Raw genomic sequence first — 26,148 nt, forward strand, 5'->3', positions numbered from 1 at the left:
TTCTTTTTACGTGACAACAAATTACAGCACGCTCATTCAAAAAACACACTAACATGCAACAATGCTCACAAAACTAGTTCACTCCATTGACAAAAAACTTGGCGCAGTGTTTAACAATGAGATCACTGAATGAAAAACCTAGTCACTGTAGCAGAAGTGCTGAAAAACTGACACCTGATTTCACTGACAGAGTGCTGGCATAGACATGTGACTTAATTACATCAATACAGAAAACTGTTACTATTGTAAGTTTCATTCACCATAAAACTTCTTCCAACATAATACTGCCTTTAAAAAGTTGCAATTGTCTGTATGTGAAACGTAATGATTTTGAACTATTTAAAGAAGTATTCATTAATGTCAGACATTAAATGTAGGGCCACAGCTAATAATAAAGATATCTAATTGTCATAAGACATCTTTGACTAGTCCATAAGTTGATTTTTTTGTTTCTGTAGTATTACCAGTCGTCTGCATATCAGTGGAGTCATTTAAAGGAATCTGATAGTCTAGTTCCTTTCAAAGACTTGAAAGAATATTTAAGTGTTGCCAAACATGTGACTTTTTCCCAGAAATGACTATAATGATTAATTATAATATCTGCATAAAGAACCCTGACACAAACATTTGTAGTAAACCTTATCTAGCAATTATTCAACATTTCACCTCCATAACTTATTATAGTATTTAGATTAAGTCAATCTCAGGTTAGCTGCAACATAAATGTCCTGTACAATTTTAAGTTCTCTGCATCTACCAAACATTTCATTTGTTAAGTGTTTTTAATGTTTAATCTCGTTGTCCCATCTTAATGAAACTGGTGTCAAGTGCATTTGCATAAAAGGCATTGACATGACTTTCTAAATGTTCAGATATAAAAGGATAATGCAGCTTTTCACTCCAGTTTATGGCGATTTATGCATTTGTTTGGGCATTTCTTGAAGTGGTGGAATGTTATTTTTTCCATTATTGTGACTGAATCAAAGGTGAGAAAATTATTGGCTTTTAGTCACTTAAGAAAACAGGTATGCATAGTTTAATCAACCATTAATACTTGATAGAAATGTAATTTGACATCCATTGTAGTACTGGCGACACTGCTTTACACGTTACATTTTCTTCTACTTTGAAAATATAATTTCCACAAAAGAACAAAATTAGACTGAATTTATCTGGTGTGTGTGTGTGCTGGTTAGGCTTCCATCTTTCATTAAAGTCCATCTCTTAGGTCCTGTGCTGTATTTGTGATTGTGAGCACTCTGGACTTTCTAAGGTGTAAGGTAACATTCACCCCGGGCCATGAGTCTAACATACTGCACGTAAATGGCAAATATGTGAATTGTCACCTAAAAACATACAAAGACACAAAAAAACATTTTAATTTAAAATGGGGGGTAAAATTAGGAAGAAAAGGGTCTTCATCTAAATACCTTAGATGCCCTTCGATCAGCCAAGAAATGTCTGTTTGTAGTTCATTGCTGGATTGATTAGGGACATAATTAGTGTGCAATAGTGCTCCAGTTAAAAGAAAACATATTTTCAGTCAGGTTTGCACAACTTTCTCTGTCCAGCTCATCAAGTCTCTACTACTTCGTCAGCTTCTTAGTCAGACAGCAACCAACCTGGCATAGTCCAACTTGAAACAACGAAGCCCTAAATTCTGTCTTTGAGTAGCCCAAGTAATTGTCCAACACAAAATGGCTTTCAGCTCTGCCAGCTGCAGGGTAGCTGCTCAAGAGTATGACCATCAACTTCCCTGTGGAGCTAGGGAAGTTAAAAACAGTGAAGTTTCCCTTCAACAGTTTACCGCCAAAATGGTTTTTATAGAGTTCAGATTCCCCTTGATTTAGTGGGAAGGGGTCAAAAGTGAAAACAAATGCTGTTTAGATTTAAGTCACAAATCAGGTGGGAATACAAGAGCCTCTGCAGCAAATTCTGCATCGTCCTCTTCATCTTCTTCAGGAATATTCTCAGGCTCCCATGTAAAAACATCTGAGGCATTGTCTGTGAATGAACCAGATCTGCTCCTTATCATCTCCCAGGGACACAAAGCATCACTGCGCCGCAGGTTTTCTTTGGACTCATCTATCTGCTCTGTGCTGATATCTTCTGGAGTCTCCTCTACATTGAGGGGCCCCTGGTTCTCTGTGACTTCGTCTTTGTCACCAGTGGGAATTTCAATGTTGCCTTCTGTTGAGGTTTGTGGATCCTTTAGATTCCCAGGGACAAATGTCTGCTCCAATGCTGTCTTGCTTTGTGACAGCTCCTGGTTCTTCGGTCTCCCACGGACAAACACCTGCCCGAGCGCTGTCTTGCTTTGTGAGAACTTTTGGCTCTTCTGTGTCCCACGGACAAACATCTGCCCGAGCGCTGTCTTGCTTTTTAGGAGCGTTTGGCTCTTCTGTGTCCCACGGACAAACATCTGCCATAGTGCTGTCTTGCTTTTTAAGAACTTTTGGCTCTTCTGTGTCCCACGGACAAACATCTGCCATAGTGCTGTCTTGCTTTTTAAGAACTTTTGGCTCTTCTGTGTCCCACGGACAAACATCTGCCCGAGCGCTGTCTTGCTTTTTAAGAGCTTTTGGCTCTTCTGTGTCCCACGGACAAACATCTGCCATAGTGCTGTCTTGCTTTTTAAGAACTTTTGGCTCTTCTGTGTCCCACGGACAAACATCTGCCCGAGTGCTGTCTTGCTTTTTAAGAGCTTTTGGCTCTTCTGTGTCCCACGGACAAACATCTGCCATAGTGCTGTCTTGCTTTTTAAGAACTTTTGGCTCTTCTGTGTCCCACGGACAAACATCTGCCATAGTGCTGTCTTGCTTTTTCAGAACTTTTGGGGCTTCTGTTTCCCATGGACAAACATCTTGTTTGGACTGCTCTGGTACGTTTGATACTTCAGTTTTGACTGCCCCTGCTTCCTCTGTATCCCATGGACAAATATTTGCATGAACTGTGTCTTGCCTTATATGACTCAAAGGTATTTTGGTGGTTTCTGGCTTTCCTGATTCTGGTTCACTACTATCCCATGGACAAACATCTGCCGATCTTTCCACTCCTTGTGACACCATCGTGGTAGCGGCAGGTTTTTCAGGGGACTCAGTTTCCCAGGGACATATGTTTACTTTTGTGCTGTCTTTCTCTTCAGCTTGTATGGAAGCAGCTTTCAAAAGTGAGACACCTTTTTGTGAGTCTTCTGGTTTGTCTTGATGTCCCGTCTCCCAGGGACAAATATCTACCTTAATGGTCGTTTTCGAGTCTGTATTTGTTGGCTCTGTGTTCCCCTCTTCCCATGGACAAATGTTTTCCATGATTTTAGGGGGTTCGGGGAAATCCCATGGACAACTTTCTGTTGTCTTAGTCACTTGTCTACTCAAACTCAGGGCAGGTGATTTTGCATGGTGTTGTTGTTCATTACTATCTTTTGATCCACTGGGGTAGAGGGCAGTTTTCCTAACTTCTTGTCGGACGGGCACTGTCAGCGTTCCCTTGGTCTCCAAAGGATTTACGTTTTCATATACAACTTCAGCCTTCTCCTGAACCTCCCAAGGACAAACATTAGTATATTCACTATCTTGCCTTATTAAAGGTTGAGGAGTTTCTGCAGTCTCCCAGGGACATACGTCTGCTGCATGTTTCAAAGACTGTTGTGTCTGTGAATCTCTAGAGAGCTTAGTATGATAAATAACGGGAATATCCTGTGAGTCCCAAGGACACACGTTACTAATGGCACTTCCTCGTCTTTTCATATTTCCCTGCTCTTGAGATTCCCATGGACATACATTAGATGGTCCAGACACTTCCCAAGGGCAGACGTCTCCTTTAATGCTCTGTTGCTTCTTTGGCCCCTCTCCTTCCTGGAAAGTACCAGGTCCCTCCCATGGACACACATCTGCATGGGAAATATTACGGACTGGTGTAATTCGATTGCTTCCTCTTCTGTGAGTTGAAGGAGTTCTACAGCTGCTGGCAGTTTCCCAAGAACTTATACTACTACGTTTGCTGTTCTGCCTTGATAAAAACACATTTTCATAAGTGCCATCTTTTTGCATATCATCCGTGTCCCAAGGGTAGACGGCAGATTTTACAATCACAAGCCTTCTTGGGCTTCTCTCAGAAGAATCCACAGAAGACAGTCTGATGGCATTCTGCTTCACAAGGCATGGTTTTCCATCTGTTGTCATGCTTCTTTTCTGCAGTGATCTCTTTTCCACGCTTGGACGTCTACTAGATGTTCTTGATCGTGGTGTTGTGGAAGCACTTTCCTGACTTTTTTGTGAAACAGAATCCTCATGAAAACTTCCATCCCTACTGGACCTGCTTCCTGCATCCATGGAGCCCATAATTGATTTCACAGAGAGCCACTTAGCAGTGGTGGTGGAGGTGCGGAAGGAGAAGACTCGTTGATCTTTAGTGAACTTTGGTCTTGGAGAGCCTGGTAAACTTGCAGACACAGTAGCCTGTGGTTTAGGGGACTGAGTTTCACCTTGCATTCCCCTATCCTCTGAAGGTTGCTTTACAGGTGGTAAATGATCCCAGGGACAGATAAGCGACTGTGGAGATGGTGGTCTTGTTTCCTCACCATCCTCAGAGTTTGCATAGGTGACATGCTTCTGGTTCTTGTCCCCTGATTGCTCTGGCTCCACCTCCCAAGGACAGACCTCAGCCTTGTCAAAAGACTCTGACTGGAGAGCACTCCTGGTCTGGTCGCTAATGGAAATGCTCTGCCTGGACCTTGTCAGCACTGTACTGGCTCTGTTAACCTTGGATATGTTTTCTGTAGAATGAGCAGTAGTTGAAGTTAGACTCCAGGACTTATGAAGTCTGGTGTGATCAGGATGCAGAAGATTGGTATCAATTGTCAGATTTTGGGCACTGGCTGATTTACAGACCCCTGGTGGAATATCCAAGGAGTCAGTCTCAGATCGTCGGGAAGACCTCTTCACAGCGTTGGCCTTTAACATGGAGTCACGCAAAGAAGAGTCTCTTTCCCTGACATAGTGATGATCACTTTGGGACTTGCGCATAGATGGTGATGGTGTCATTGAACTTCTGTAACTGATACTGACTGATATTGTATCTGGGGTCCTCCTGAAAGAATCCTGATTCACAATTCTACTGTGGAACGATCCATCTTTCTCCTCGCGGCTGCACTGCCGGCTCATGGATTCTGGGATCTCAGCAATGCGTCTAATAATGGATCTCCCCAATGTACATCGAGAACTTCGCTTCTTTGACAGATGAGGGTTGTTTGCGGTCATCTTCTTGGTCTTGTGGACTTCTAACTGGGCATATAACTTCTTCAGTTCATCCTGGTGCATATGAAGAAGGGTGGGAATTGATGAAGGGATTGAGGAAATGGTTGAAATGATTGAGGAGAGGAGAAGATATGGAGAGTAACAAGTCAGAGGAAAGGTAAAACACGTTTTCATTTAAGAAGAACACAGTTGAGGAGGAGAAAAGGATAAAGGGGGGGAGAAAGGTTATACAGTACAAAATGTGTTCATTCTGTTGTTAATTGTATTTACTGTTAATTTATTATTTAAATTATAATACATTTAAGATCTGTTTAATTGAGTGTACATGTGGTATTAACTGAAATTAAGGGACATTTATTTTCCTTAGTTAAATGTGACCTTTGGAATTTCTTCCACCTTTTGTAAATTATGTCCCAGTGCAAAGTGATAACATCGTTCTAAGGGGACAAGAGAGTTTACCCGAAAATCCTCCGGGTCCACACTGGGCTCACTCCAAACAGAGTGGAAACTGCTGTTGAGGTACGAGCAGGAGCGCCGAAGGTCCACTTCATCTTCATATACCTCTGCTGCAATCTCCTCTCTCCCAGGCTTAGACACATAAAGAAACTGTGGAGCACACACACAGGCATACAGTTCATATGTAAACATGGGCTGTTGGTCCTACAGTATGATAATTGAACCGATTGTCATAAAATTGTGAAAAGACTTTCATGTCAACAGGCTTCAATTAATAGCCTGGGCTTTTATTTGCATCAATTCATGAACTCAACCTGCCTTCATTTGGAGCAGGCTTCTATATGGGACAGGCCTTCAATTCCTTTTGCACAAAACTCATGCTTAGCAAAGATGGGAAAGTATAGTATAGTATTTAGTTTCAATATTACTTATAAAAAATCGAAATAACAGCAATTACGAGTCATTCATTTGAGTTTTTATACAATCAAAGAACTTTTACAAAATCAAGACCAGGCCTTTAATTGAGACCAAAAACGTGTAGCCACACCAGGCTAGTAAAAGAAACCTGTGTCTAATTGGGACTCTGCTTTTAATTAATAAAGTTTTACGGTAATAAACATTAGTTACATTCTGTAGTATAACATGCTGAGTTACATGCTAACTGAGGTGGATGCTGACATTACGTTAATGGTAGCATTAAGCTAGCTGGCATTACAGAGTTCGCCAATGTTTTGCTGAGCCTGTAAAGCTGAGTCAGAGATGTCCCCGGTCACTGTACAGAGGATAAACTCTGATTTATTGAACAATGCTGCCTTTTCTCTGATGCAGGACCTCTGGACAAACAAAACAAAAGTAAAAATAAAGTTGTTTTTAATCCACTCAGCAAATTCTGTTCCTGGTGTGTGATGATAAGTGACACAGGACTCCTTGTAATCCTGAAAGACTGAGAAAATGCACTTTAATTCACAAAATCACTGCCTGAATCAGAGTGGATTCGTTTTCCCTTTCATGAACTTTCCTGTCAAAAACACATGATGTTTTTGGGTCCCATTATATGTAATAAATTACATATTATACACACTTCTGGTGAGTTTACGTGTGCATTAATGTAATTTGTGAAGAGTAAAGATAACCCAGTAAGAGATTGAGATTTGCCCTCTTTTCTACCCTAAACTGTATTAATTTTGGCACTATTACATAATAATGCTGAGTACCTTGGGAAGGAAGAGCAGGGCGAGTGTGACGGTGATGGTCACATGGGTGTGCGTGAAGGAGAGCAGCAACATCCAATCAGGATGGAGAGAGGGAAAGGTGAACCTGAGGGAAACACAAAATCATGTCACATCATTGCTTCAGAGTATAAAAATACACTACTGACGGTTGAGGGTTTAGAGAAACCCTCGCTGTTTACCGGAAAAGGTGAAACATGGTGGAGAGAAGCAGCTCGTTGTGGATGGCAATGCCCATGTAGCGAGGCTCGTGGAAGGCTGAGGGGACCGGTCTGACGGCGGTCCACAGGGAGCTGCCCCAACACAGGAACAGAAGCTCAGCTGTGGCAGAGGACAGAGGACAGAGGACAGAGGAGATGGTGATCGCTCAGGTATAAATAGTGCAGTTGTTTCCTATTTGTTTACGTTTTTATCAAGCTGATACAGCTGAAATGCTAAATAATGTGCAAACTGTCATCTGAGTTACAGTTGGTATCTGCAAGGAATTTATTTTTCTAGTTACAGTAGCTTTCCTGTGCAATGAGGCTTTATTACTGACTTTTCAGGTGTGCTCACTATTGGTTTAACCTCTAAACTAACCTCATTAAAGTTAATACTGTCTGTCTTAATAATAACCATTATTTGAGGTAAAAATATGAGCAAATTGAGTTGATTTTAGTTTTTTTTTATTAATGGTTTTATCCATTCTAACTTCTCAGTATATAAAATCTAATTAATTTATAAGTGTACTGTACTGTTGGACTGAATCAGCTCAGACGCCGTTGGCTCGTCACCGGCTGCAGCCACTCACCCACAGCCATCATGTAGTCCCAGCGGTCCAGGTAGCACAGGTTGAACCCCTGCCCGTCCGACGTGGTGGTTGTGATGAACACCGGGATGTTCCTGTCGCGGTTCTGCAGGACACCCACCGTCCACGCACACAGGAACCAGCTGACCGTCATCAGCATCACTCCCAGAATCCTCAGCAGGTGGAGGCTGGACATGTAGGGCACTCTCTGGGCCGTGCGTGAGAGGAACACCTTCAGCACCCTGTGCAGAGGCAAGAGCCAATCAATGTTTGTCTTTGACCTTAAAGTGAGATTATTTAACTTTTGATGAACATAATTAATGGAAAATGGCTAATTTGATCATGGTTTTCCACAATTAAGAGATGTACCACATGTTTTCTGGTGTAGTATGAAGTGTGTACACTTTTGCAAGTGTTGTAAAATCATGAAATATTTATCTGAGACATGCTTAAAACATAGAGTACCTGTAGCACAAGACAACATAGGCAAAGAAAAGCATTAGAATGGCATTCAAAATCAATAAGCAATAAACTCTAATAAAATCAGTTAATATAGAAGATAGAGATAAAATGGAAATGAACAGACCAGAAACACAGTTACAGTGCAGTATAAGTTGCCCTGAATGCAACAAAGGTAATAAAAGTGCAGCAGAGAACAACAGGCAACCAAAATGTGCCAACCTACCTGTACATTTTCAGTGTGACTGTGCCGTAGACGATGGAGAAGCCGAGCATTCGGACCCAGCGGAGCAGAATACACCTGAATGTACTCGGCTTGAAGTACATGATGAAGACCTGCAGAGACAGAGAGACACCGTGAGTCCAACGACTGCTTCTGTTCGTGTGTCTCTCAACTGATTATGTATGAAATATGCTACCTACGCTGATACTGTGCCTCTATTCTGATACTATTAGTGCTGTAAAAGTGCTAGTCAAGAGACAAACGTAACATTAAAGTACTTCTTCAGCTATAAGATGTGGAATGTAACTAAGTACATGTACTCTAATACTGTTCTGTACTTCCACTTTATTTTGGAAGCCAACGTTGTACTTTTTGCTTCACTTCATTTATTTGACCACTACTAGTTAGTTTGCAGATTCAGATTATTAATACAAAATAAATTAAACTAATAAATTATTAAGTATTATTGTATTAAACCAGTGGGTCCCACCTTTAAGAATATACACAGTATAGGCCTAATATGACAGCATTTGGTTTACTTGTGTGAAGAAATGTAAAGTAAATTGTCAAATAGAATTTGTCTAAAAAGAAGCCTATTAATTCTGTAAAAATCATAAAAAATTATATAATACAGGCCGAAAATTGTATAAAAAGTCCCCTAAACAGGAAATAATCTGCTCAGGATTCATCCAAATTACTCTTACTTACATTCACACAAACTTTCTACAGTTACTGAGTTCATTATTTGGGTTCATTGTACAGTTTTTAATACATTATAAAAAATCCATAAAATATATGTCACATAGTCAGTTTAGTAAATTATAGAAAAATGGTCCCTTAAGGAAAAGGGTAGGGAACCAGTAGAAATACTTTTTACAGCATTTATCTGACTGAAAACATATATAGAGTTTAATAAAATATGTAAACAACCCAACAGTTTATTCAAATACAGCTGAAACCATTTGTCTATTAACAGTTTTAATGAATTATTAATTATTTTTATAATTTTGATACTATTATTTTGATACTATTTTGATAATTGTTTAAGTCATTTTTCATGTAAAAAAATATTTTCATCTATTTTATTTTGTTATTTAGTGTGTATTTATTTTTTTCTTATTTTGTTATACATATTCTATCTGGACCTGCTGTAACAAGTAAATCTCCCCAGTGTGAGATCAATAAAGTCTATCAATATATAAAACAATAGTTACACATACTTTCTGAATGCCTTATATGTAACTATATGTAATTATTTTACCCAAACCTGTGTGTGTGTGTGTGTGTGTGTGTGTGTGTGTGTGTGTGTGTGAGAGAGAGAGAGAGAGAGAGAGAGAACATGTGAACAGGTGAATTTATTAATAATTCACATTCAGCTTTATATTATTGATTATCAGTATATGATTTATGTTTGATTAATAGACAGAATCTGCCTGTTTTTTACAGTGTGAATACTTCAGTCAGTCACAACGTTCAACAACAGGTTGTATCTGAGTGGATGACTGTAATCCAGGAATTAAAGCTCATTGTACTGTGACAGTCAGTCTCCGTCACTCTGGATAAGAGCTTCGGCCTAAAGCCCAAAACGTGAATGCAAATTTACATCATTGTGTTCAAACCACTCGTAAAGGATAAACTACTCAGAGTGAACACGTATAGAATCGGAGCAGTAAACGTGCAGTAAAAGGCAGCTTTAATCAGCAGAAAGGGTCACTCAGAGGCAGATTGCTGTCTCGGTTATAGTTGGAGAGAAGCACTGGAGGAAGAAGTAATCTGATTGGTCCGTTTAAAGCTACGGAGACTAAAAACCCACCACTAACTCCAGTGGGTTTTTAAAGGCCTGGTGTTGTTTAACCATCAGTTTCCCAGAGTTTCACATAAACCTAGATAGCGGATTAAAGCCTGGCTGAGTTTAGCCTTGACTCGGTTTCGTGAAAGCGGCGGCGGATGAGTTACCATGGAGATTTATTCTAGCCAGCTCCAGACCAGAGTAAGAGCCAGGATTAATGAGTCCTGGTGCTTTATCTGTTCAAATGGTAAAAGGACTGTACTTTATATAGCACCTTTCCAGTCGTCCGACCACTCAAAGCACTTTACGCCACAGTCACACGTTCATCGTAAAAAGGCTCATCACCAACAGATCTGTTCAGTATGTTGCTCAAGGACGCTTCGACGTGCAGTGGGAGGAGCCGGGGATCGAACCCTCAACCTTCTGATTAATGGAAGACTTGCTCTATCAGTTCAGTCAGCAGTCATTACAATGGGAGACCGATGTGTTGTTTTTACAGTTTCTCATGTTCTTCTGTTTGTATTCTCATTATTGTCTATTAGACTGCATTAAAATACTACAGGTAGGCTGAATTTTATGTTTATATACTTTGTATATATTAGCATATATTGTATATATTTTATTATTACTGTAAGGTACATAGGCTCTTGTTATATTTCTCTTTTTATTTATTTTTATTTGTTTTTACTTACACGTATATACCTATATATACATTTCTATTCTTTATATATTATGTTAGATATTGTAAAAAATAATTATTATTTATATTATTTAACATTGTGTGAGAACTTTGAATAAGTGTTAGTGTAACTGTAGTATTTCTGATTCTGATTCTATTATCTTAACAATAAAATACCACAGGTAAGACTTCATTCATTCAGTTAAGTACTGTGATTACAAGTAACTCCTTGAATGGTTTAATTATGATAGTTTCAATCTAGAGCAGTGGTTAGTAAACTAAATGTTTATTTTTAGGACAAAGGGGGAGATAACAACGCCACATACAAACTTCCAGTGTTTTAACTGGACAAATTAAGAAGTTTTTATGGATGTTTTTATTTTATTTGTCATAATTCTGGCTCAAAAGGGGGAGGAGCCACCTTTAAAGCCAACGGGCACTGATATTTAATGGAATATTTAATATAACAGATGGGTTAAGTTTTCCTTTAACCCGCTGAATCTGCTGCATTAATTATCTGAATGGTTTAAGAAGGTTTGTGTCGACTGTTCGTACCTCAAACGAACCTTTAATGGACGATACAGAAGAAGAGTGGGTTTAAATTCTCACACTGGCTGCCGACATGATGGATTTTATAAAATCTATGAATGTCTGTTAATCCTCCTGGTTGAGTTGAGATGCCAACATATTTACAAATCACAGAAAAACCTTCCAGGGGAAGTTATGATGCTTTATATTTACCAGCCGATATCCCCTCCTTTTATTTATTAAGGGCACCAACAGAGGACTTGGCAACAGTATCCTGCAATGATGTCCTAACCTTAAGTGCACTTTATCTACAAATGTTGTTCCCTAAGAGACATGAGAGATGTATTCAGTGGTGGAGGGAGTATTCACATCCTCCATTAGTACTAATACGACACTGTAGAATTACTGCAATGAAAATTAAGTAAAAATATTAAAGTACAATCAGGAAAATGTACTTATATTCCCCCTGTGACTGTTAAACTATTATATATTATATCATTGGATTATTGACCTTAATAAAGGCATTAATGTAAAAGTAGGATTTTACTGTCGTAGATTAATCTGCTGATTATTTTTTTCAGTATTCGATTGATTGTTTGGTTTGTAAAGCATCAGAAAATAATGAAAAATGCAGCCGAAACAAGTCTAATTGTAAAACAACTATTAAGTAAAGCTGCTGCATAACTGCAGTGGAGTATAAAATGTATATTATATCTAATATGTAGTGGAGTATAAAGCGGCATGAGAAGAAAAAAGAGACCAAAGTAAGAATAAAATACATCAATTTGTACTTACAATAATAATAATTATTATTGTTATTAGTATTGTTATACAACATGGTGAATTATTATATATTATCTTATATAAAATGTATATATATATTATTATCCCACACTAACAATACCAAACAATGTGCCATAACAATTATGACTTATGTACCGTGTTTGTTTATTTTACTTGTTTTCTAGTTTATTCCTGTGTATCATTGTGGTATCTGTACACTCGCTGAGTAAATGTACTTAGTTACATTCTACCACTGGATGTATTAAAACGTTCTGTGTATTAACCAAAAAAACACTAAAATAAAAATGATTTTAATCAAACCAATCAATCTTAATCTAGCTACAGTTTGCCTGTTATCGCACTATGACCGCTCTTCCAGCAGGTGAACTGTTTGTAGATCTAATGGACGCTGCACCACGGCGACCCCTCGCTGAGATGAGAGAGCGACCTCTGACCTTTCGTCTGGGACTTTCAGAACTACAGTCAGGTATGTGGGCTGCGATTAACCTTTGAATTTATCCAACAGAACTCTTGGACAAGGAGTCGTATATGGTTTCACAGTTTGAATACCTGCATTATATATCTTATCTTACCTTACAATGTTACTATTTTTAAACCCTATATGTCTACCACTTTGTCCTCAGTGAAACCTTTGTGTTGCCCTTGTTGTATTCAATTGTTGTTGTGCACATTTTATTGTATAGTTTGCCCTGTGACACAAATTTACATTCATTAATAATAATAATAATTATTATTATTATGATTATTATTATTATTATTATTATAGCCTGTTTATTTGTAATCTAGTCAGTCCCTGTTGCTTATACATAAACTCCCAAATGCTTTAATTTATTCTAAATAAACTATAAAAGTAATTTCATGCAGAGAACCACTGCTGACATATTATGACTGTCACTATTTAAATGGAGATGTCACTTGATAAGAAAAATATCTCATATGTCCCGCATATGATGATCATTTTATGCACCAGCGTGCAGTAAAGAGGCGCAGAGCTGCCATGAGAACGGCCCATTAACATGTTCACACACCAGGCGTTAACCTCAATCGATGATCTATGACTTGCCACACACACACACACTGAATCACTCAGAGTCAGCGTCTCGCATCGACTGACACTCCCAGATATATGGATAAAAAGTCACGGCTGACTCGTGTTAACGGCTCTTTAATTGGTTGAATTAATCTTAAGATTGATTAATAATCTGTCACCAGGAGCAGTTATGAAAACTTGTCGACTACCCGCCCCCATTTCCACTCACACACACACTCACACACACTCCCTCAACCCATTCACCCTCCCACAAATGGTCCATTATGATATAATCCGTGGCGCTGTGCGGTGCAGTGATCTGTAAAGAGCTCTAATCTGTGACACTCTCAGCCGGGGCGGCTCGGTCGCACACTCACCGGGAAGTAGAGGAGCAGAGAGCCGAACAAGATCGTCTCCAGCAGCAGGAGGCCGGACGCCCGGATCCTCTGCGGGAGGAGGAGGAACAGGTGGAAAGTTATGAGAAGATGAGCCATAACAGTGTATTTATCTTTCTTTAGTATAATCTTTAATGTATAATAGATTTAGATAGTTAGGTTCTGTTCCATTAAAGCTCCAGTGTTCAGGATTTAGTGACATCTAGCGGTGTAGTTGCAGATCTCAACTCCCTCGCTTCACCCTCCCCTTCCAAGCACAAAGGAGAAACTATTGTGTCGGCCCTTTGCTGCGAGTCGTCCCCTCTCTTTCTCCCCCCTTTTGCCTGTCACTCTTCAACTGTCACTATCAATTAAAGGCCGATCTGAAATGGTCTCACTGTGAAAATACTCCACCTAAAGTAAGTAAAGTCCTACATTTATAACCTTATTTAAGTAAAAGTATGTAATGTAATGTAAGCATTGTCAGCAAAATGTGCTCACAGCTCCAGTGTGTAACCTCACTGTAATATAATATTCACAGGTGTGTTTTCATTGGTGTATAATCACCTGAAAATAAAAATGTGTTTTCGTTACGCTAGAATGAGCCGTGGATCGCCTTCAGTGAAGGCCGCCATGTTGAACCACCATGTTTCTACAGTAGCCCAGAACAGACAAACCAAACACTGGCTCTAAATAGGGCCGTCCGCGGCCACCGTAGTTTCTCCCTCGCGCTTGGACGGGAGAGTGAAACGAGTGAGTTGCAATCTGCAACTAAACCTCTAGTGACTGGCAGGAGCTCAGAGACAGTCGACAGACAAGAGTCTATTTTAAACTCTGTGGTCTATTTCATTTTATTGTAACAGCAAAACAATTCAGTGTTTTTACTGACAGTTGTCTTTATGAACTTGTGATAATCAGTCAATAAACTAAACAGACTCAAACTCATTTGCTTTAACAACACAAGACATTTCTGCTAAATAAACACAGCAGAGTTTTTCACACAATGCATCATGGCTCAACGCCTGGAACAGCCAATCCCATCTGTACGGTGGCCCCGCTGAGCCAAAAAGAACCTGACTCACCCGGTTTCGGCGATGCCTGTAGGCCACCAGCATGCTGACAAAGATGAGGAGCATGAAGACCCCCTGGACGGCCAGCACGGCGGCCCTGAGAAGCCAGGCCTCCTGCACCCAGCAGGGGGTGCCGTCCTGACAGCTCTTACAGCCCGGCCAGCACGGGAGACAGATGGGCATGTTCGGGTAGCACGTAGCCCCGCCGTCAGTGGCGTTCATGGGGCCACCATCTGCATCGACACCTACACAAACCCATGTGAAGACCTCATATACATGTGACTTATATATCCAAACCGGAACAGTACATACAGCAAGTATACTCGTCACATAACTCTTCTGCTATGTTATATTATAAACCAGTACACTGTTTTCAATAAGATGAAACAGTGTACTGGTTTTAATTCCCTGCCGTCATACTACTACTAACCCTACTAACTGTGTACCCTTCTTACTAATGTATAACACAATGATTAATTACCCACAAATAACTCCTTAAAACATTGCAACAGTTCCTTACTTGTGCAATGGAGCATTTGAGAAACATCTCTTTAAATACTTGTCGGTTTATAGTGTTTATTAGGATATTTTGTTTTGAAAAGGAAGCAGTGTTAATGTATGTTGTGTGTATATATATACATATTTATTTAATTAGAGTAGAGTAACCTGCTATAATCCTACATAAAGGAAAACCAAACACAAACAACCCATGATATTAGGGCGGCTGTGGCTCAGAATATCTGTCTCTTTAGCTGCTAGATGGTCCACTTTGTTCACCAGCTTGACTGTAACTGCGTCTGTTTGATGCTGAGCAGGTTGTGTGTAGTGGGTTTGTTTGTAAAAACCAACCAATAAGCCATCAAAGTTTGGTTGATGTAACTGTAACATCTCACTCTGAAAATCTGAGCTCTGAGTTAATTTACACGTAAATGATGCCCTGTGTTTAGTAAAGGCTATACAGAATTTAAAATAAGAACTTCTTGATGGAAAAATGACTCACAGTTCATAAAAACCTTAAAAAACCTGTGAGTTTTGGTTTTATTTATGTGGACAGTCAGCAGTGTGCAGGACTTAAAGGACCAAAAGTGGAGGCAGGAACCTCAGGAGATCCTCTCTGTTATTTAACCTGCTGTGGGCAGAGGTTGGTTATTGACTTACCTGAGTCTTGAGGGACTATCTCAGGGTTGTAGAAACCCTCTTTACAGCGGCAGCAGTACTGACCCAGTCGAAAACCCCGGCCTGGAATTGGTACGCACTGAAAGAAACAGAGAGATTGTTCAGATTATTCTTTCTAGATCTGTCCGTCCTTTTCTTTTGAGTTATAATAACATGAAGAAGAAAGAAAGAGACGTAGTAGTTTGTAATTAAGTGGTTATTTTATTAGTTTTTATAGGTTTTAATTGGTTTTTATATTACTTACATTCTACTTGTCTTACCTTCACTGACTTATTTAACATTAAAACACGACAATCGTGGAGGTTCGTCAACAGTAACTCAAAATCTACCTGTGCCCTTTGTTCTGTTATTACAGGAGGCGAATAAAATAACCCTTTAAATACGATAATAAAGTGTCATTTTATAATAATTTACTAACATTTTATTTTATGTATTTTGGTACTGCTTGTAGAAAATAGAATAATTTCCACGAAAGATTATATTTTTCATAGTTAAATAATTTTTTTCATGTTCAGCCAACCTGCTTTATATGAATGAAAACTCTCTGAGTTAGTAATTCATTGGAATAAATTATATAAACACTGTCTCTATTTTCAGCATAATTTGTACCAAATGAAATTACCCTAAACCCCACTTGCAATGTATGTTAACTGTAACGTTATTAATATGTCCACTATCTGTATTTTATAGTTAATTGTATATAATGATTATTAAATTAATTATATTATTATATTATCATATTAAAGTATATATTTACTAACTGACATATCAGGCATCAATCACTGAATGTAAAATGGTAAATTAAAGGATTTTTTGAACCAGACTTTATTGTTCATGCAGCTTTCAGGTTCACGATCAGCAAATATAGATACAGTGCACACAGATCTGATCTGAGGTTTGGATGTAGTTCATTAACTTTAAGTAACGTAGCAGTTGCCAGGGCAACAACCAATGGGGATCCCGATAAACAATAAAAATACACGCTGCCTCAATGAATAAAGGTTGAAAAAGGGGTCACATTACTCTCTCTCACTCTATTTCCCTCGGATGCTAGCTTCAATATTTAGCCAGTCGGGACACACACACACACACACACACACACACACACACACACACACACACACACACACACACACACACACACACACACACACACACACACACACACACACACACACACACACACACACACACACACACACACACACACACATTTGGATGGTCTGTGTGTTAATCTAAGTTAAAAGCTAAATGGATACATAATGCCTCGACTGAGAGCATTATCCTTTTCTAGAGAAATCCTGTTCCCAAGCACACACACACACACACACACACACACACACACACACACACACACTGGCCTCACATATGTATATACAAACCCACAACCCCCTTTATCAGAAGCTCAAAGACCTAATGCCACGAGCTGAACATTAATGTGATATGGATTATACAGAGCGGTCAACTTAATTCTCTTCATGTTTGCATCTCAGTTCAACAGATAGTCGCAGTGAATGAGTGGATTCAGTCATCTGTCATGTTTAAATTGAAACCACGCCGGCCACTTTGAACGCTTTCGAACCGCTTTGTAGTGGAAACGTGAGACAGTAATGCAACACGGCACTTGCATGAGATGAGATGAGGCAGGACAATATGAAAAAAATCTTCAAGATGTGACAGGTCAAGGTCATAACAAGACTACATGAGATGATACAAGATAAAAAAGAGATGACGAAAAGAGATGATACTTTAAGATATGACGGACGGGGGACAACAAGGACATGAGACAAGACACGAAAGGATGAGATGAGAGAAGATGAGATGATATGTGACAAGAAAAGATATGAGAAGTCACAATGTCATACTTTAAGACACGACAAGGACGAGGCAGGACAAGACTACATGATATAAGATGAGATGAGAGAAAATAAGATGAGAAACTCACTAAATGAGAAAAGATGAGAGAACACGTGAGATGAGAAAGAACGAGGTGAGACGAGATGAAATGAGAGAGGATGAGATATGTGACAAGGAGAGAGACGAGGCAAGTCAGCATATCCCACTTAAAGAATGAGAGGCAACGGCAAACAAGAAGATGAGACAAGCCGTGAAAGGAAACAGCAGGACAAGGAATAAGATGAGGAGAGATGAGAAAGGACTAGTGAGACGAGATGATGAGGCAAGACAAGGAAGGACGGGGTGGGGCAAGAAGAGGTACGGCATGAAATGACGAGGCACATCAAGACTGTATGAGATTTAAGATGAAACAAGGCATGACAGGACGAGTCTACATGAGGGACTTATAAAGGGGAAAACTACATGAGATGAGACGGCAACATGAGATTAGATGAGGCAAGACTAGATGATGGAAACAAGGCATGTAAGGACAAGACGGAACAACGGTACATGAGATGAGAAAGGAAGAGTTTTTACATATCTTCTCAAACTCAGGGACTAGCGTAACATGATACATCCACGTGTTTTATATCACAATGTGCAGAAAGACCTCAGCTTTCTGTATAATGAGACACTGTTTGTCCCAGAGCACTGTATAAAGAGAAAATTTCTTTACTCGTGCGGACCAATTGTTTTTTGGGGCTTGAAATGGGTTCATCAAAGTTCATGAAAATAGTGGAATATGTGAATAAAATACTATATAAATGTGTAATAAATTAGTTTCTCACACAAAATGTGGATGGACACACAAACCCACGAGTTACGTACACTGAAAGTCAGACGACGCCCTCTTCTCTTTCTCCTAGTCCGTAAACTCTTAATATAGACTATATTAGAGAATATAGACTTGGAAGCAGAGAGTCTACAGATTCAGACAGTTTCTGTGCTGTTTTATCTTAAGGGGGTTAAGAAGTGACAGGACAGAACCAGAAGAGATATAAATGGACAAGGCAAGACCACGTCCACATGAGGAGATGAGACATGGAAACAAAGCCTGAAGGGACAAGACAGGACAAGGAGATGAGGCAGCACGAGGCGAGATGAGATGACGAGACAGGATAAGAAAAGACAGGACAAGACGAGAGAGGGGACAAACCCAAACAGGACAGAAGAAAGTGGGTGACCCAGAACGTGCCCTGCTCAGGAAAAGGGTTTGAATCCTCTAAGCCAGGTAGGACAGGACGGGACAAAAGGTACCATGTGGATTTGGGGATTTTTAGGACTGTTCTTCTCTTGTGTTTTCAGACCTCTGTGAGTGCGGTGCATAAAGGGGAAGTATGTCAGCGGACTGGATTATCGCCATAATCCATCAGATCATCCTGCAGCCCGCCACCCAGCGCAACCATCTTTAAATAGACGGCTGAGATGAGAGGTAGAGGATTGGGTCTGGGCAGACGGGGCCAGCAGGGAAAAGGGAAACTGTTTGGTGGTGGAGCGGATGGGGGGGAGCAGACAGAGTTAAAGTTAAAGTGTAACTGGGTGAAAGCATGAGCAAAGGATAAAAGGCAACCAAAAAAAAAAAAAACCTGAAGTAATGAGAACAGACAGAAAGGGGCTTAAACCATTTTCAGAGGTCGCAAACAGTTTAGAGTGTATTTGTGTGATGTAACTAAAAAAAAACAACCACAAACATGAGTTGGACGATTTAAACAGCTTGTTACATGAAAGAGTCTGAGTTGTGGTGAGCCGACGGTGATTGGTGTCTTAAACACGTCCTGTGATGTTGAAGGTTCAGTGTGAAACATTCATAATATTATATACATTTATATTAGTGTATAATCACCTGGATGTGTGCGTTTCCTTAAAATTAGATGTGTTTATCTATCAGAGGGAGCGGGTCCTCTTCTACGGAGTCAGCCATGTTGAACCGCCATGTTTCTACAGCAGCCCAGAACGGACAAACCAAACACTGGCTCTAATTTGTCCAATAGTATAAATATCTCGCGGATAATAACTTGAAATTTGTTGTAACTTCTGATGCAGTCTGTAAGAAGGGGACAGCAACGTCTGTGCTTCCTTAGAAAGTTAAATGTTTTTATTGGACGGGAAGATGATGTCCTTGTTTTAAAGTCTTTTTTTGAATCTGTTGTGATTCCTCGGTACAGTAACTTAAACATAAAAAGGATAAAAACCACCTGATCCACATTGTTAAGCTTGCTGGGAAGGTGACAGGTGTCCCACACATGATGGCTACCTTTGATCAGCAGGTTCTCTGCAAGTCCAGGTCCATAGTGGACTGTATAAACCACCTCCTGCACCTTTTAGTTGACATAGAAGTTTCTGTACTAGTCGCTAGGAGCCCTTAACATTTTTCACAAATATTGAAGAAATATGTTATAATATGTTGATTTAAGAGCTACTATTTCTGTATGTTGACAACCAGTACCGCTGTATTGATCTATCTATTTGTCTATATTTTTAGCCATTGTTCTTTTGCTATTTATGTTGGATTTTGCTTGGTAGCTTTAAAAGAAGTCACCATTCTCTCTATGTCATTGTCCTACTGACTGGTTGCTTATCTAGCCTGTCAGAGGTAGACGCCAAAAATATAACGTTAGTATGCTGAAGAATAGCGAGGAGCTCCTTTGTGGATACCGTAAATTATTTGGTTTATTTTCTGTCTGAATTTACCTGAAGGAACTGAAACCAGTGCCGAGCTCCAGCCACCCAGCCCAGAGTATGCAGAAGGTTGGCTTGCATCACTTCTTCAGCATCGACAACCATTGGCAAATTATATTAGGCATAGTGTTAATTCCCAACTTGTGCTGTGACACTACAAATCTCTGACTGGTTGATTGTTTTGAGCAATAACAGACGTGTTTGAATTCATTTTCATCCAGAATTTTGGAGTTCTTAACCTTTTTACCTCCAAAATCCAACCCACCCCACCCCCCCATCACAGGCAGCACATTGTTTCATCTGCATCATTAACGGATGAGGTTGACAGGCTAAAAGTGATTTGGTGTTTCACAAAAAGGGCACATCCTGAAAGGTACAGTACAGTTTGTACTATAGAGTCACTGTACTGGGTGCAGCCAATACCCAGCGTTATCACATGTCATTCCCCTTATTTCTCTCTTTGAACTGTCTAGTATATATTGTACACTTGAAACCTAAAGAGGAAATATAGAAAATTAGACACAACATGCCTGATAATGAATATGTAAAAGCATGTAAACTACCCGATAAAGCGTCTCACAACACTGATGCTTTGTTCAACAGTCTAATTAACAATACTGAACATCCTCGTGTGAACTTTCCCTCCGGCTTTTCAAACCATCCATTTTGTCTCTCTAAAAGTTCACAAGCTTTGTTGCGTCACAGTTAATGCTGTTTGTTGGATGGTGTTGTTTGTTGAGTGCCCTTTTGGGAGGCAGTTTAAAGGTTAGAGGAGGGGGCTTCACACTGGAGGAGGATGAATTCTCAAACCAACCTGTTGATGAAATGCCATCAGATTTTGAAGGATTGTTTTGGTATATCTAAGGTTAAATGCTAAATGTGGTTGCAGCTGCAAAGTGCATTCAAGAGTCATGGCATCCAACAACCATTTGACTATTTGAATAACTATTTCTCTGACTTAATTATAAGTAATGTAAGAACCAGGTTTCACATGGATTTAATGAAATTTGTAGAAAAAAGTGGCTCTACGAATGTTTACCATAGTCACCATCTTAGTTCAAAGTCTAGCAATCGCTAATTAGTACCTAAAAACAAAGTAGTTTTGCAGGTATCGCAGTGAGTTTGTCACCATAAGTTATTACAGTTCAACCTCTGGGGAACATGAATCAACCACATCTGATGTTTTGTTTCTTTTTTTCTTCCATCATCTTTTCATCTCTCTTCTTTTCTCATATTGTCTTTGTCTCATTTTAATTTGGAGTGAATTTGTGAAGCAAATGCAGTTCAAAGTGTTTTAAGGGTACATTTTAAGAAGCAATGTATAGACCAGTGGTTCTGCTGGTGGCGCTAGATGGAAATCCAGAGGATCACCAACATCACTGGGATTCATCATCTGGGAACCATGAATGTCTGAACCGAATGATGTGCCAATGTATCCAGTAGATGTTGAGATATTTCACTGGATAAGTGAATACATTTACCTGCTTCTGGCACTAGATGAAAGGTCAAGATCACTAGGATTCATCGTCTGGGTACCTTTAACATTTTTTACCAAATTTCATACCAGTCTACCCAGTAGTTGTTGAGGTATTTCAGTGTGGACCACAGTGGTGAATGGACGGACATTGCCATCATAAAGCTGCGTCGTTAACTGTGAATATGTCTGTGTGGTAGTGATGTTGGATCCATATGTGCACCAGAACAACCACTCTGTTTCTTTCTGTTGCCTAACTTTCCATTAAATTTCATTTAAATCTGTTGAAATGTTTTGAGATATCTAACAAACTAAACGAGGATCTCTAACCGAGCACACAGCCGTGCAGGCAGAAGTAATAAACCAGCTATTTGCGACTTTAATTAATCAATCATCGGTTCCCCTGTAATTAAGCAGTTTCATGCTCCAGCAGACTAAATACAAAAAAAGAGTTTTTATTCTGGTTCAGCTCAAAGACAACAAGCAGCAGTTGGTCTCTCCCGGCCCTTGTATCATTTTGTTTACCTCCATGCTGGTGCGGTTGCACTCGTGACTATCAGCAAACCACCCGTCTCCTGTCGAACACTGGTCCAAGTCGATGTCTTGAATGTTGACATCCACACGGATCACACCTCTGACACAGAAACACACACACAGAGGATAATTAAATAATCAAACTCATTACAATAAGCCCTTTAAGTGGGTTTCCCTTTTCAAATATACTCTGTCGATTCAAACTCATCTCCGAGGTGCTGGAGAGAAGGTCACGGGGGCCAACACAGAACTAGAAAGGCAGGTGAAATACAAATACTGCTGCTGTCAGCTTCGAAAGCTTTTACCCGTTTCAGGGACTTTCAGGGTGAATACTTAGACTCACAACTGAGTATTTCTGAAATGTTATCCTGGTTTTTAACACGTTTTTCTGGCAGTAAAGACAAGAAAATGTACTAAGGTTCAGTGAAAAACAGGAAAAAGAGAAGTTTCTCCAACAGTCTACTTGCAACAATATCATCACCACGAGCTCGATCAGATCCTCCCCTGAAACAACTGAGAGCTTGAAAGCATCATGCTGAGTTAAAGGAGCCTCAGTCCCGTTAAAGGTTCCAGGTACTTTTGGGTGGAAATTCAGATTGTGTGACATCCGAAACCAACACAGACGACCAAAAACTGTTCCAGTATTTTCTGTATTAATAACATAATATTTGTCATGTTTTATCTGTGTGTGTGTGTGTGTGTGTGTGTGTGTGTGTACTGGCCCTAACCTGAACTCTGGCGTCAGGTCAGGCTTGAGGCCGTAGTAGGACGTGGACAGGGTGAGCATCCAGCCGGGCACGAAGCAACCATCCTCACAGTCGAGGAAGGGGGCGCTGGCCCATCGCACCCCGCTACGATTGGTCACGTAGCTGTCGCCCTGCCTCCACTTGGGCGTGTCCAAGGTGCTGAGGTCATTGAGGAGCACCCGCTTGGACAGGGCGGCCATCACCTGGGGGGACTCTGGGAATTTAAAACCTCTGAACCAGCTGTCGTCGGGGGCTGGGGCAGGCGGGTGCAGGCTCTCCCAGGCCTTGGATAAGTCCTGGAGGATGATGTTCTGCACCTTGGCCGCTGGGTTGCGGGAGGCACGGAGAACCAGCTGCGGCACCTGGGCAGTCGGGTCGGCGTCGAAGGTGAGCAGGGCTCGCTGGATGAGCACGTCGGCCTCCAGGAGGGCACGGACCAGGGCGTGGTACCACTCCATATCCTCCTGTACGGTGCTCTCCCGCAGGTCACTGGCCTGGAAGATCATGTTGAGGAAGTTGGCCGTGTTGGCCAGCGCGTCCAGAGCTGGCCGGAGGGGGGCGCTAAAGGTGGTGGGCAGGGATCTGGACTGCCCCGGTGTGCTGTACGCCCGTGAGCAGCGGGCCACTTCCAGAGTGGAGGCTTCTCCAGTGTACAGGAAGGTCTCTGCTGGTGACCAGTCATCTTCCTCCTCTGTGGGAGCTTCTGTAGGCTCTGGGGGACTGAAGGAAGTGGAGGGACTGGTGGAGATGTTTGAGCTTCCCGTCCTGTTTGATAAAGAGTCTGTGCTGTTGTCTGCCTCCACCGTGACTCCTGATGTGTCTGGAGTTACCTGCGCTCTGAGGAGGGATGGGAGCAGAAGAACAAGCCAAACAGGACCCATCCTGAAGTCACTCTGAAGAAGGAGAGAAAGAGGAGGAGAGGATGGGAGGGGGGGGGGGGGGGGTTCTTTTTGCCGCGCGACCCCTCTGTAATTCCTTTGAGCAGAAGAAAAAAAAGTCACATGTTTGCGCAGGTTTGGAGTTTCCGCAGGGAGTTCTTCATCTTCACATCAGAGAGGCGCTGCAGCAGCAGCAGGTGTCCGGGAGGAGCTCGGTTTGCTCACAGTCACACTCGGAGCGCACGGCTCCATCTGTGCGCCGCACTGACACACGCACGCGCGCCACTGCACTCGCGCACACACTTAGATACCATTAAACCTGCGTGTCCCCGGCGGTGCTGGTGCTGGTGGTGGGAGGCGCAGGACGCAGGGAGCAATCCCTGCATCTCCGCAGTCCGTCCGGTATCCCCCCTGCCTGCGGTGCCGCTCAGTCTCCGTGTGCCGCGGTTTACTGTCGTGCAGCCGTGCGCCAAGCTCCGGAGCAAAGCAAACGCAGCGTGCGCAAGATAGAGGAGGAGGAGGCGGGGAGGGAGGAGGAGGAGGAGGAGGAAGAAGAGGGAAAAGCCTCAAAGTTGGGGGATCCCCGTGTCAGGCGGGAGGAAGAGAGAGGAGAGTCGTGCGTTGTAGAGATGGAGGGATGGAGAGAGCCAATTTCCTCCTTTTCTCTCCTCTCCTCTCTTCTGTCTGCCGCTCTGCTATCTGTTGCTCCAAAGAGCTTCCAGCCCATCTGACGGAGGCTTGTGATGCTCGTCCATCCTCCCTCCCTCCCTCCCTCCCTCCCCACCCCCCCATCGCACCACCATCCCCTCTCTTCCATCATTCCCTCTTCCCCTCCCTCCCCTTTATTCACCCTGGGCCTCCCTCCTACGTATCCAGAGAGGCGCTGAAAGGTGATGAGAGTGGTACATCTGGTGTGTGTGTGTGTGTGTGTGTGTGTGTGTGTGTGTGTGTGTGTGTGTGTTCACAGAGGAGAGGATGATGCAGTCAGTCAGAGATGAGGGTTAAGCTCTGCTGCATTTGGGCATCCATCAAGAATCCCCCTGCTGGATGGATGGATGGATTAACCCCTCCTATACAGAGAGAGTATATGAGGAAGAGGATGCTCTTTTAATGCACACACACACACACACACACGCACGCACACACACACACACACACACACACACACACACACACACACACACACACACACACACACACAGGAGGAGATCATAGATGCAGCATGTTGACATCCGTAGATTGCAGATATAAAAACAACAATAAGAGATTTGATTTATATCGTTTGTAGGTTTTTTGCAGTGTCAGGGAATTCCCTGCTTGTGTGTGTGTGTGTCTGTGTGTGTGTGTGTGTGTGTGTGTGTGTGTGTGTGTCTGTGTGTGCAGTCCAGATGAGTGAGATGCTGCATGAGAAGCATGAGGAAGAAAAAAGGAAGAGAGAGAGAGAGAGAGAGAGAGAGAGAGAGAGAAGAGTAGGGGGGTGCTGGGAGGAGTGATGCAGGCAAGAATCCTTGTTTTGGTGGCCATGGCAACCAGATTCTGAGAACCCCACCCCCCACCCCCGAACTCCCCCTACACACACACACACACACACACACACACTCCCACCTCCCACCCTGGGACTTCACTGCAGAGCGAAGGTGCTGCAGTCGAGCCTGAGGAAGACAATAAGACAGTGTGTGTGTGTGTGTGTCACCTGTGCATCCATGTCGTGCTGCAGTGCCGTCGTGTTCCTGTCTGTTCTTCGTGTAGCCCCTCAAAGGAAGACATACAAACAACAAGTGCACGGGGATGAAAAGACGCCGTCGGTTAAACACAACATGAGTCACATTCCGCTCTCTCTCCTCTCTCAGAGTCTCGCTGTGCGTCTCTACTCAGCACTTCTGATATTTACCGTGTCGTGACTCGTGTGCATACAAGTGCCAAACCCCCCACGACCCATAAGACACCAGATGTAGTTTGTTGTTGCGGTGGTGGATCACTTAACACTTAACCTTGTACATATAATTATAATATAAACAGAGAATTTTAACACGACTTTCCTCCTAAAACTCACTTTTTTTAATCTACGCACACAGAATAAAC

At 41.5% G+C, this 26,148-nt stretch overlaps 1 protein-coding gene across 1 annotated transcript; it reads right to left on the minus strand.

Moving 5' to 3' along the window:
* Positions 1-287: 287 nt before the first annotated feature.
* On the minus strand, positions 288-24,817 carry gpr179 (G protein-coupled receptor 179). The gene is given in 12 exon segments (XM_051383725.1): positions 288-2,212; positions 2,214-5,309; positions 5,715-5,861; positions 6,926-7,028; positions 7,123-7,261; positions 7,731-7,969; positions 8,413-8,522; positions 13,617-13,685; positions 14,696-14,928; positions 15,842-15,938; positions 22,434-22,542; positions 23,171-24,817. Coding segments are annotated over 12 exon segments (5,559 nt in total). The 5' UTR covers positions 24,070-24,817; the 3' UTR covers positions 288-1,894.
* Positions 24,818-26,148: the final 1,331 nt, after the last annotated feature.

The sequence above is a fragment of the Dicentrarchus labrax genome, unplaced genomic scaffold (genome assembly GCF_905237075.1).
Source record: "Dicentrarchus labrax unplaced genomic scaffold, dlabrax2021, whole genome shotgun sequence".
Lineage (NCBI taxonomy): Eukaryota > Metazoa > Chordata > Actinopteri > Moronidae > Dicentrarchus > Dicentrarchus labrax.